Source organism: Hyperolius riggenbachi, chromosome 11, assembly GCF_040937935.1.
Source record: "Hyperolius riggenbachi isolate aHypRig1 chromosome 11, aHypRig1.pri, whole genome shotgun sequence".
Lineage (NCBI taxonomy): Eukaryota > Metazoa > Chordata > Amphibia > Anura > Hyperoliidae > Hyperolius > Hyperolius riggenbachi.
In genome coordinates this window covers 240,661,024-240,674,879 of record NC_090656.1, presented here as the reverse complement: position 1 = coordinate 240,674,879, position 13,856 = coordinate 240,661,024, and the positions used below count along the sequence as shown (strand labels likewise).

The window sequence follows — 13,856 nt, the reverse complement described above, 5'->3', positions numbered from 1 at the left end:
CGTACTTTTCTTGTTTCTTATGGGAGGGGTTTCACCACAATATCAGCCATACAGCGCCCCCTGATGGTTTGTTTGTAAAAAGGAATACTGTAGATTTCTCATGTAGAAGGGGGTATCAGCTACTGATTGGGATAAAGTTCAATTCTTGGTTGGAGTTTCTCTTTAAACAAGATAGGTAGAGCTCTAGTAAGTTATAAACTATTCATTTCTAATATTTTCTGTGTTTATAATAAAAAATAATGTATTGTTGCTCTCCCCCATGTTGTTTAAATCTAATTATTGATTCTATTTTTACAGATTCTCCTGAAATTCAGTCAGTTTGTTTGTCAGATCAACAACTGCAACGATAAGATTAACATCTACGATGGAGTAAACAAGAACGCCACCCTGCTGGCCACAGTCTATGCTAACCAGCCCCTTCCTGTGCTGGTCTCATCATCCTCATTCCTGCTGCTGGAATACATCACTGCTGCACCCGGTCAGAGCAGCTTCAGTGGATCTTACAGCTCTGGTGAGTATCCAACTAGCTAGATGTCCAGTCATCAGACATTATCCTCCATTGTTTACATTATCCCTTGTATTAGAGGGGCTATGGAAGCAGCCATCTTGGCCTACGTCTAATAAAAAGGCCAGTTTCCTGACTGTGATGTGGACCACTAACTACAATACTTTCTGAATCCCTTCCCTGGAGCCTGTATACCGATCTGGTGTTCTGAACAGGGATGAGCGAATGAGATTGCTGAGCTCAAATTATAGCAGATCTGGGCCCAGTCTCGCTTAGCAGGATTCATGTGATCTCGGCAGTAACGGTCACCATGTGAGTGGCTTAGGTGAGGGCGAGGAGCAGAGCCGGATTAAGACTAAATGGGGCCCTAAGCAAAGTAACTGATTTGGGCCCCCCCATCATGTCGTAATAGAATCAGAAGATGCAGCTGCACAGCAACATGCCGCACACACCGGGGCAGCCGAGCTATGGGCAACAGCCCGCTTTCCTATGTGGGTGCACAATGTAGGGAATAGCAGCGGCAAAATGCAGAGTGAGAGATGAATGGCTGGGACTTTTGCACTCAGGGGCTGGGGCACCCCTGTGAAGAGGGTGCCAGATATCACAGCAGCAGCAATTTCCCCCTGCATCTCCAGCCTGGCAATAGCAGAAAGCTCTGGACACCGCCAAACCGGAAGCCATTCCCCAGACAGAATTACATAACCACCCCCACCACCGAACAACCGATTTCCTCCCAAACTAGATAGCCACCATGCAGCCTCCATCCAAGTGAATACGATAGTCCAGCAGAGAAGGTAGCTGCAGCGGAGGAGAATGACAGCACGAGATGACTCACATTCACCTATTGCGATCCAAGCAATAGAGGTCCCGTCATCCGAAGCCCATCTGTCTCCTCTAGAGTGCTGCCGCTCTGTTACTACTACTATTACTACTTCCTACTTCCTGTCTGATCTGAGAATCAGGAAGTTCAGAGCGAACGGCTGCACTGTAGAAAAGACAGATGGGTTTCAGATGACGGGATCTCTATCGCTTGGATCATGGATAGGTGAGTGAGCGTTTGCCATCTGCTGCTATCATTCTTGCTGCAGCTGTGGTTCTCTGTGGGAAGGGAGGGAGGAGTGGGCAGTGGCAGAGCGCACAGTAGCAGAGGGGGACCTAGGAGGAGAGCCTGGCTCTGAAGACAATCAGCAGCTCACTGCATAATTTGACAAGACAAGACAAATAACATTTATATTGCACTTTTCTCCTGGCGGACTCAAAGGGCCAGAGCTGCAGCCACTAGGACGCGCCCTATAGGCAGTAGCAGTGTTAGAAAGACTTGCCTAAGGTCTCCTACTGAATAGGTGCTGGCTTACTGAACAGGCAGAGCCGAGATTCGAACCCTGGTCTCCTGTGTCAGAGGCAGATCCCGGACTCCAAGCAGTGCCTGTGGGTATGCCTTTAAGAATACCCATAACTATTTAATTACATCCTCACACCTACCAGCATGATGTATGTAATTATATCCCCCTGGGTTCCTTATATTTCATTGCATTGTGCTGAATCGAGCTGCCGACTTTGGAGAAAAGTCGTCCTGTGTAATACAATGTAACTATGGAAAGATGCATATCATTTTGAAGCTCTCTTTCTCCTCTTTCCAATGATAGATAAACTGCCACCCTACGCCTTTTAGTTTTCGCTATTTTCGCGAAATTGCTGTGGCCGCGATTTTGATCGCGGAAATAGCGAAAACTAAAAGGCATAGGATGGCGATTTATTTAAAGAGAGCTTTAAAACGATATGCATCTTTCCATAGTTACTGCACTGCTCAGAGTCCCTTTAACCATTATACCATCCAGCCTCCGCTGACAGGATGGCGAGGGCTGGTTTATGTGCTGATGGGGCCCCTTTGACTCTGAATGGGGCCCCAAGCGACTGCTTTTGTTGCCTGGTTGGTAATCCGGCCCTGGCGAGGAGTTACGGCCCAGGGGGGCAGTCAGGCAGGGAAACATTGGGTGGAAAATGTGGGAAACTTCTTCTGCTCAACCAGTGATCATGGCTGGATTTCAGGCAAGGCCACAGAGCTCATGGCCTAGGGCAGGTGGACAGCAAGGGGCGGGCTGTGGGAAGCAGGCTAACCTGCTGAAGATTGGCAACAGTCGGGTGAGCGCCTGAATGGGCTATTCCTGATACTGGCTGTGCTGCCCTCTGCACACATTAGCAGCCAGTGCCGGCCCGCAGATGTCCTGCTTCACAGAGTTTGCAAATAGGGGTGGGCAGCTACCAACAGCCAGATTTGGCACTTAGGGATGAACTGGCCATGGACAGGTACTTACAGTGATCTCTGAGCTGCCTGTCACTCATGGAATGTGCCACTCACCTAGGATCTTACAACCTAATCACTGCCGTCATGTCACTAACTGTCCTCACAGGAGTTTACAATTTAATCCCTGACAGCATGTCACTAACTGTCCTCAAAGGAATTTATAATATAATCCCTGTCATCATGTCACTAACTGTCCTCAGAGGAGTTTATAATGTAATCCCTGCCATCGCTTCACTAACAGTCCTCAGAGGAGTTTATAGTATAATCCCGGCTATCACTTCACTAACTGTCCTTGGAGGAGTTTATAATGTAATCCTTACCATCATTTTACTAACTGTCCTCAGAGGAGTTTACAATCTAATCCCTGCCATCATGTCACTAACTGTCCTCAGAGGAGTTTACAATCTAATCCCTGCCATCATATCAATAACTGTCCTCAGAGGAGATTACAATCGAATCCCTGCCATCATGTCACTAACTGTCCTCAGAAGATTTTATAACGTAATCCCTGACATCATGTCACTAACTGTCCTCAGAGGAGTTTATAATGTAATCCCTGCCATCACTTCACTAGCAGTCCTCAGAGGAGTTTATAATATAATTCCTGCCATAACTTCACTAACTGTCCTCAGAGGATCTTACAATCTAATCCCTGCCATCAATTCACTAACTATCCTCAGAGGATCTTATAATGTAAGCCCTGCCATCATGTCACTAACTTTCATCAGAGGAGTTTACAATCTTATCCCTGCCATCATATCACTAAATGTCCTCCACTGAGTTTATAATGTAATCCTTTCTATCATGTCACTAACTGTCCTCAGAGGAGTTTATAATGTAATCCCTGCCATCATCTCACTAACTGTCCTCAGAGGAGTTTATAATGTAATCCCGGCCATCACTTCACTAACTGTCCTCAGAGGAGTTTACAATCTAATCCCTGCCATCATATCACTAAATGTCCTCCACTGAGTTTATAATGTAATCCTTTCTATCATGTCACTAACTGTCCTCAGAGGAGTTTTTAATGTAATCCCTGCCATCATGTCACTAACTGTCCTCAGAGGAGTTTATAATGTAGTCCCGACCACCACTTCACTAACTGTCCTTGGAGGAGTTTATAATGTAATCCCTGCCATCATGTCACTAACTGTCCTCAGAGGAGTTTACAATCTAATCCCAGCCATCATATCAATAACTGTCCTCAGAGGAGTTTACAATCTAATCCCTGCCATCATGTCACTAACTGTCCTCAGAGGAGTTTACAATCTAATCCCTGCCATCATATCAATAACTGTCCTCAGAGGAGTTTACAATCTAATCCCTGCCATTATGTCACTATCTGCACTCAGAGGAGATTACAATCTAATCCCTGCCATAACTTCACTAATTGTCCTCAGAGGAGTTTACAATCTAATCCCTGACATCATGTCACTAACTGTCCTCAGAGGAGCTTACAATCTAATCCCTGCTATGTTGTGGGGGAAGTTTAGAATTCTGTTGGTCTGGGTACAGCTGGTGATAGTGGGCCTTGGGCAGTAAAAAGTACAAATCCGGCCATGCCAGTGATTGTCCCCATTGTCCCGACAACCCATAAATATTAAAGATAAATCGATTGTTGCCCACCCCCAAATAAAAAATCCTTAGATGATAATGCTTATTTGCAAAAATGATTCGAATGTTTCTCATGAACTGACCGTAGGTTCAACAAAAACTTTGTGAAAGTGCCAGCAATGATTTTACTTGTCCCTAGTTCTGACTTTCCTTGTTCCAGGGAAGTGTCTCTGAGACATCAGATATATAGAATTCACATTACAGCCAGGAACCGGCATACTGGTAGAAGGATGTTAGGATAGCATCAGCATCAGCCTCCATAGCTCTCTGATGCAGGGCACATAGTTTGGGAGGGATTGGAGTATGCAGCCAGATGCCGGTTGGGTCAGTATAAGGTAACCATGTTCCACACAAAGTAGTGAAAGCAATAGGTGCCTCTCTACATTTCCCAGAATCTCAGCATTAGTGCAGAACCCATGTGCCATACAGGAGGAGATGAGATTTCCATTCTTCCAATAGGAATTTACCAGCAGCTGGCAGGAGACCTCTTAGGTCTGTATGGATGGGCACACAGCTGCTGCTGGCAGAGCTACACTAAGCAGGTTTTCAGTATGAATAGTTCCATGTGATAAGTAAAGCATACCATTTACACTAATGTGCCTGTGCTATTTGGGGTTTAGTTGGTCATTGAGGAATAGGTGACTACGAACCATCCTATGAGGCCTATGGATGAATAGAGATGGCCTGAACAGCTCAACGGTGGACAGTTCCCGGCGAACATGCGCCATTCACCATTTGTGTTTAACTCACATTTTTACATAGTTATTTGGGTTGAAAAAAGACATACGTCCATCGAGTTCAACCAGAGAACAAAGTACAACTCCAGCCTGCTCCCTCACATATCCCTGTTGATCCAGAGGAAGGTACAACACCAGCCTGCTCCCTCACATATCCCTGTTGATCCAGAGGAAGGCGAAAAACCCTTACAAGGCATGGTCCAATTAGCCCCTAAAGGGAAAAATTCCTTCCCGACTCCAGATGGCAATCAGATAAAATCCCTGGATCAACATCATTAGGCATTACCTAGTAATTATAGCCATGGATGTCAACGCAAGGAAAGCATCTAAGCCCCCTTTAAATGCAGGTATAGAGTTTGCCATAACGACTTCCTGTGGCAATGCATTCCACATCTTAATCACTCTTACTGTAAAGAACCCTTTCCTAAATAAAAGGCTAAAACTTTTTTCCTCCATGCGCAGATCATGTCCTCTAGTCCTTTGAGAAGGCCTAGGGACAAAAAGCTCATCTGCCAAGCTATTATATTGCCCTCTGATGTATTTATACATGTTAATTAGATCCCCTCTAAGGCGTATTTTCTCTAGACTAAATAAACCCAGTTTATCTAACCTTTCTTGGTAAGCGAGACCTTCCATCCCACGTATCAATTTTGTAGCTCGTCTCTGCACCTGCTCTAAAACTGCAATATCTTTTTTGTAATGTGGTGCCCAGAACTGAATTCCATATTCCTGCTCTAAAACTGCAATATCTTTTTTGTAATGTGGTGCCCAGAACTGAATTCCATATTCCAGATGTGGCCTTACTAGAGAGTTAAACAGGGGCAATATTATGCTAGCATCTCAAGTTTTTATTTCCCTTTTAATGCATCCCAAAATTGTATTAGCTTTAGCTGCAGCAGCTTGGCATTGAGTATGATTATTTAACTTGTTGTTGATGAGTACTCCTAAGTCCTTCTCCAAGTTTGATGTCCCCAACTGTATCCCATTTATTTTGTATGGTGCTAGACCATTAGTACGTCCAAAATGCATGACTTTACATTTGTCAACATTGAATTTCATCTGCCATGTATGTGCCCATATAGCCATCCTATCCAGATCCTGTTGCAATATGACACTATCTTCCTGAGAGTTGATGATTCTGCACAATTTTTGTATCATCTGCAATGCATTTACAAGAAAAAAAAAATTGTGTTTGCACTTTACATTAAAATCAATGGCCGGCGACTTTAGCGCATTTGGCCACCCCTCTTCTCCAGAGCCCCCCCATACCATGGACCATGCGGGCTGGTGTAACTCAGGGTGGGAAGCCCCACACGAACCTGCCGGGGGACAAGGGGTTACAGAGGCTCGGGAGGGAGGACCCCACAGCATTTTTTATATATTTCCCACACTCTTAACACATATATGAAAAATAAATAAATACATTTATTTACACGTTGAAACATTCTATGTTGATTACATTATCTGACTTTTCCCCCTCTACCTTTAGCATCAATTTTCTCAAAAACTATAAGGTCTTTTGGATTTTCCTCCCTTGTTTCCACTGTCCTCCTTCACATACCCTGCAAATTCGGTGTTTTTAGCACGTAAGGGTGTTTTGCTATTAACTGCTAAAGTCAGTGGCCTGTCATTAAAGTCTATGTAGCCCCAATGCAAGAATTCTGCTCCTGAAAATTTGGCCAAAAAAATTCACATTCACAAACAGAAAATGTGATATTCCCCACATCACTACAGATGCTGAGTTCCTCTCTGAGAATGCAGATGATGTTTTGTGATGCTATGGACTCTCCTCTCCTGATGCTATGCACTCTCCTCTCCTGATGCTATGGTCTCTCCTCTCCTGATGCTATGGACTCTCCTCTCCTGATGCTATGCACTCTCCTCTCCTGATGCTATGGTCTCTCCTCTCCTGATGCTATGGACTCTCCTCTCCTGATGCTATGGACTCTCCTCTCCTGATGCTATGCACTCTCCTCTCCTGATGCTATGGTCTCTCCTCTCCTGATGCTATGGACTCTCCTCTCCTGATGCTATGGACTCTCCTCTCCTGACGCTATGGACTCTCCTCTCCTGATGCTATGGACTCTCCTCTCCTGATGCTATGGTCTCTCCTCTCCTGATGCTATGGACTCTCCTCTCCTGATGCTATGCACTCTCCTCTCCTGATGCTATGGTCTCTCCTCTCCTGATGCTATGGACTCTCCTCTCCTGACGCTATGGACTCTCCTCTCCTGATGCTATGGACTCTCCTCTCCTGATGCTATGGTCTCTCCTCTCCTGATGCTATGCATTCTCCTCTCCTGATGTTATGCACTCTCCTCTCCTGATGCTATGCACTCTCCTCTCCTGATGCTATGGTCTCTCCTCTCCTGATGCTATGGGCTCTCCTCTCCTGATGCTATGCACTCTCCTCTCCTGATGCTATGGTCTCTCCTCTCCTGATGCTATGGACTCTCCTCTCCTGATGCTATGGATTCTCCTCTCCTGATGCTATGGACTCTCCTCTCCTGATGCTATGGTCTCTCCTCTCCTGATGCTATGGACTCTCCTCTCCTGATGCTATGGACTCTCCTCTCCTGATGCTATGGACTCTCCTCTCCTGATGCTATGGATTCTCCTCTCCTGATGCTATGGACTCTCCTCTCCTGATGCTATGGTCTCTCCTCTCCTGATGCTATGGACTCTTCTCTCCTGATGCTATGCATTCTCCTCTCCTGATGTTATGCACTCTCCTCTCCTGATGCTATGCACTCTCCTCTCCTGATGCTATGGACTCTCCTCTCCTGATGCTATGGACTCTCCTCTCCTGATGCTATGGACTCTTCTCTCCTGATGCTATGGACTCTCCTCTCCTGATGCTATGGACTCTCCTCTCCTGATGCTATGCACTCTCCTCTCCTGATGCTATGGTTTCTCCTCTCCTGATGCTATGGTTTCTCCTCTCCTGATGCTATGGACTCTCCTCTCCTGATGCTATGGTCTCTCCTCTCCTGATGCTATGGACTCTTCTCTCCTGATGCTATGGACTCTCCTCTCCTGATGCTATGCACTCTCCTCTCCTGATGCTATGGTCTCTCCTCTCCTGATGCTATGGACTCTCCTCTCCTGATGCTATGGATTCTCCTCTCCTGATGCTATGGACTCTCCTCTCCTGATGCTATGCACTCTCCTCTCCTGATGCTATGGTCTCTCCTAATGCTATGGACTCTCCTCTCCTGATGCTATGGTCTCTCCTCTCCGGACACTATGCACTCTCCTCTCCTGATGCTATGGGCTCTCCTCTCCTGATGCTATGGTCTCTCCTCTCCTGATGCTATGGTCTCTCCTCTCCTGATGCTATGGTCTCTCCTCTCCTGATGCTATGGACTCTCCTCTCCTGATTCTATGGACTCTCCTCTCCTGATACTATGCACTCTCCTCTCCTGATGCTATGGACACTCCTCTCCTGATGCTATGAACTCTCCTCTCCTGATGCTATGGACTCTCCTCTCCTGATGCTATGAACTCTCCTCTCCTGATGCTATGCACTCTCCTCTGCTGATTCTATGGACTCTCCTCTCTCCTGATTCTATGGACTCTCCTCTCCTGATGATATGGACTCTCCTCTCCTGATGCTATGGTCTCTCCTCTACTGATGCTATGGTCTTTCATCTCCTGATGCTATGGTCTCTCCTCTCTCCTGATGCTATGGGCCCTCCTCTCCTGACGCTATGGACTCTCCTCTCCTGACGCTATGGTCTCTCCTCTCCTGATGCTATGATCTCTCCTCTCCTGATGCTATGGTCTCTCCTCTCTCCTGATGCTATGCACTCTCCTCTCTCCTGATGCTGTGGTCTCCTCTCCTGATGCTATGGTCTCCTCTCCTGATGCTATGGACTCTCCTCTGCTGATTCTATGGACTCTCCTCTCCTGATACTATGGACTCTCCTCTCTCCTGATTCTATGGACTCGACTCTCCTGATGATATGGACTCTCCTCTCCTGATGCTATGGTCTCTCCTCTCCTGATGCTATGGTCTTTCATCTCCTGATGCTATGGTCTCTCCTCTCTCCTGATGCTATGGACCCTCCTCTCCTGACGCTATGGACTCTCCTCTCCTGATGCTATGGTCTCTCCTCTCCTGATGCTATGGTCTCTCCTCTCTCCTGATGCTATGCACTCTCCTCTCTCCTGATGCTGTGGTCTCCTCTCCTGATGCTATGGTCTCCTCTCCTGATGCTATGGTCTCTCCTCTCCTGATGCTATGGTCTCTCCTCTCTCCTGATGCTATGCACTCTCCTCTCTCCTGATGCTGTGGTCTCCTCTCCTGATGCTATGGTCTCCTCTCCTGATTCTATGGACTCTCCTCTCCTGATGATATGGACTCTCCTGTCCTGATGCTATTGTCTCTACTCTCCTGATGCTATGGACCAGAGCTGGGACAAGGTCCTTCAGCACCCAAGGCTGAGACAAAAAGTGCGCCCCTCCATCCCTCCGCCCCAGCTGTCACACACTGATTGCTACTAGACTAAGAGGCGCCCCAGGGCCCCCAACCTCCCCAATACCTTAATCTCTAGTTATCTGACTTGCAGACACTGCCATGTATCCCCTTTTCCTATTTCTTTCTGCTTCAAACACAATTGGGAATGACAACTGAATGAATTGTGCGCCCCCTCTTACACTGCGCCCTGAGGCTGGAGCCTCTCCAGCCTCTGCCTCGGCCCGGCCCTGCTATGGACTCTCTGGGGGTTAGTCAGACCATTTCTAACATTTGTCTCTTGATGCAGATCCATGCAAGACAAAGCTCCTGGGATCATCTGGAAGCTTCTCTTCTGCCAATGTTATTGCAACAAACAGCAAAGACAACTGTTGGTGGCTTTTACAGACCCCTGGAAATAAGGTACTTGTTCAGTTTGCTTCATTTTGTAATCTGCATGAGGTTCATTGGCCAACTATTCATAAAAAAAAGTTTCCCCAAGACTTAAACCGGTGCACAGAAGGTCCAATCATTCAAAAAGGGGCACAAGAGGACCTGTGGGGAAAGTCTAGCTCATCTTGCTTTATATAAAAATATATTCGTAGCCCGTATATAAATGTTTGTGGACTTTTCACTATGAAACTCTTATAGGAACCCCTTGTGGTTGGAGGAGAGGAGGTTTGGCTGTTGGGAGAGTTTTTTACGTTGTTGGCTGTGATAATGTGGAATAATCTTTCACCGGAACTGCTTCTACGACATATAGTGGGTACATTTAAAAAGAGATTCTGTGTTTACTTTAAAAAAAAACAAAAAAAACCACTAAATATGTAAGGTGCCTCTATTATTGACTGTCAACAGTTCAGAGTTGACCCCAAGAGTTCTATATGATTTTGCTGTGAGGTTAGGAGATCATTTTCTGAGTTTCTAATAATAAAATGGATGTATGTATCCCCCCTCTCTGCCTTTGTTTATGTCTTCACTTCATAGTTTATTTATTGTTTTCATTGTTACAGATTCTCCTGAAATTCAATCAGTTTGTTTGTGTGACCAAGAACTGCAGCGATAAGATTAACATCTATGATGGAGTGAACAAGAACGCCGCCCTGCTGGCCACAGTCTATGCTAACCAGCCCTTCCCTGTGCTGGTCTCATCATCCTCATTCCTGTTTGTGGAGTACATCACTGCTGCAGCCGGTCAGAGCACATTTGATGGTTCTTATACAACTGGTAGGTATCAAACTCAGCTAGATGAGATTAGAGATGGCCCGAACCGTTCGCCGGCGAACATCTCTGCATTACTGGGCCTTCTACTACTTCCGGGTCACTATGACCCGGAGTAGTACACCTGCGCTTGTGACGTACTTTAGGAGCTGGAGACCGATGTGCCGAGGGCAGCAACTCTTGCAACTTACTAGCCTAGTACCCTGGATTGGGAACAGAGTTCCACAGCTAGTACGGGGCAGGAGCGCTAGCAGATCCAATGGTGAAACCAGGCAGGAACCGAAGCGCTCCCGCGTGCTGAGTCTGGAGGTGCAAGGACTCAGCTTCCAGGCGGGTTTCAAGACTTGATTCCAAGCAGGAGCAGATACTGAGGCAGATCCGTGAACAGGCAGAAGGTCGGCAACAAGACGGGTAATCAGACGGGCAGAGGTCGGCAACAGAGCGGGCAGTCGTACGTAGCAGGAGTTGGTAGCAAGTCGGGAAGTCAGCCAGGCCAGGGTCAGCAACATGAGATCAGGAACAGGCAGATACAAAGATCACGCACGGGAACACACACCAAACTAGCTGCAATACTACAGCACTGAATGATGGCATTCTCCAGACTTAAATAGGCCGTTTGGCGGGAAAACGCGTACGTCCGCACGCAATGACGCATCAGGTGCACGCGATGACGCGACGGACGCACGCTATGACGTGTACGTCCGTACGCGATGACGCGGACAACCAGACGCAATCACGCCAAACAAACGCACGCATAAGCCCATAAATGATGCATGAACAGGCGGCCCTTTGGGCGCGCATGCGCACAGTATCACACTAGCGTCGCCGAGCGCCGATGTCTCAACTGCCACACACGGAGCCCAGTGTGCACCCTGCCAGGACCCGTGAGGGACCCACCAGCATGCACCAGGACACCTGCAGCATCCGTAAGTGCCAGCCGCCTCGTCCAGACAGGTAAGTGACCGTGACAATACCCCCCCTCTAAGGGGCAGCCTCCGGATGCCCCTTTGGAGCTGGTTTACCAGGACATCTTTGATGAAATTCCTTAATCAGACGATCAGCATGTAGGTTTCAGGCTGGCTCCCGTGTGTTATTCTCTGGCCCATAGTCCTTCCACTTCACTAGGTATTGAATGCCTCTCCCTCTTCTTCTGGAGTCCATAATAGTTTCCACCTCAAACTCCTCTTCTCCATTAACTATGATAGGTGGAGGAGGGGCCATGATTCGGCCAGGAAAAGGATCCTTGAGAACAGGTTTCAGTAGGGATACATGGAATACCGGGTGTACCTTCAAATGACTGGGTAATTCTAACTCATAGGCCACCTGGCCAATCTTCCTCTTGATGGGGAATGGACCAATGAATTTTGGTCCCAACTTCTTTGACGGGCAAGACAGTTTGAGATTAACTGATGATAACCAGACCAAGTCCCCTGGATCCATATCAGTCACCTCTCCTTTGATCGTCTGCCTTCTTCTTAAATGTTGCTTGGGCTAATGCCATAGATTTCTGTAAAACCGCATGATTCTGAAGTAATAATTTGATGAATTCTCCAGCAGCGGGAACAGGAGTCTCTGCAACCAAGTTTGGTAGGAATGATGGGTGAAAACCATAATTGGCAAAAAATGGAGACTTATGTAGAGGAATGAACGGAGTTGTTGTAGGCAAATTCTGCTACTGGAAGAAACTGAACCCAATTATCCTGAGAACATGAGGAAAAACATCTTAAATACTGTTCCAGCGTCTGGTTAGTCCGTTCTGTTTGGCCGTTGGTTTGTGGATGATAGGCTGAAGAAAGGCAAAGTTTAATGTTAAGCATCTTGCAGAGGGCCGCCCGAAACCTAGAAGTAAACTGTGCACCTCTACCCGAAGTGATGTCTGCTGGTATACTGTGAAGACGGACTATTACCTTAATAAAAGCTGAAGCGGTTATTTGTGCTGTTGGAATCTCTTGCATTGGGACAAAGTGTGCCATCTTTGATAGTCTGTCAACCACCACAAAGATTGTGTTACAATTGCTTGATTTAGGTAACTCGGTGATAAAGTCCATGGATATGGAGTGCCACGGTCTTGGAGGAATGGATAAAGGTTCCAGCAAACCCCAAGACTTGAGGTGAGTTCCTTTTGAGCGGTTACAAACAGTACAGGTTGATACATACATCCTACAATCCTTCCTGAGCCCTGGCCACCAAAAGTATCTCTGGAGTAAATCCAAGGTTTTAGAAAATCCGAAGTGTCCTGCTAGTTGGTGGTCATGGCAGAGTTGAAATACTTCTACTCGGGTTTCTTCAGGTACAAAGATTCTATCATTATGATACCAAAGATCCTGTTTCTGGACAAGATTAGATTTGACTTCCTCTGAGATATCTGTTGGTATTAGTTGTAACTGTTTTACAATGTCTGGTTGCATGATCAAAAATTTTTTGTTGGACAATATTGTATCTGGACTGACCTGAGGCTGATCATCCGGGAACATACGAGAAAGGGCATCGGGTTTAGTATTCTTCGACCCAGGTCTATAGGTAATATGGAATGAAAATCTTGAGAAAAACAAAGCCCATCTGGCCTGTCTAGGATTCAGCCTTCTAGCCGTTTTAAGATATTCCAGGTTTCTGTGATCTGTAAATATGAGTATAGTATGCAAAGCACCTTCCAACAAATAACGCCATTCTTCTAATGCATCTTTGATGGCTAACAACTCCCTTTCACCGACATCATAGTTCCTTTCTGATTCCTGGAAAAAAAAAGACACAGGGTGAAGGAGGGCCTTGATTCCATGTCTCTGAGAAAGTATTGCCCCAACTGTGGATTCAGAAGCGTCCACTTCCAAGATGAAGGGCAAGGCAGGATCAGGATGCTTTAGTACAGGTGCTGTGGTGAAATGTCTTTTTAATTCATCAAAGGCCACTTGGGCTTCTTGAGTCCAGGAGAAGCGATGATTTTGACGAGTAAGTCGTGTGATTGGAAGAATGGTAGCGGAAAAATTCTTAATAAATCTTCGATAAAAATTGGCAAAACCA

The 13,856-nt window shown here is 46.4% G+C and overlaps 2 protein-coding genes across 4 annotated transcripts in view; one reads left to right on the top strand and one right to left on the bottom strand.

The window, feature by feature from the left end:
* The window catches only part of LOC137538746 (low choriolytic enzyme-like), a 1,161,243-nt gene that overhangs the window by 748,626 nt on the left and 398,761 nt on the right, over positions 1 to 13,856 (bottom strand). The window lies entirely within an intron of this gene.
* LOC137537973 (exoskeleton protein RP43-like) overlaps positions 1 to 13,856 on the top strand; it is a 75,890-nt gene that overhangs the window by 20,801 nt on the left and 41,233 nt on the right. Inside the window, exons 4-6 of the mRNA XM_068259894.1 lie at positions 298 to 511; positions 9,928 to 10,040; positions 10,631 to 10,844. Coding sequence (XP_068115995.1) covers positions 298 to 511; positions 9,928 to 10,040; positions 10,631 to 10,844 — 541 coding nt within the window. The remainder of the gene's footprint in view (positions 1 to 297; positions 512 to 9,927; positions 10,041 to 10,630; positions 10,845 to 13,856) is intronic.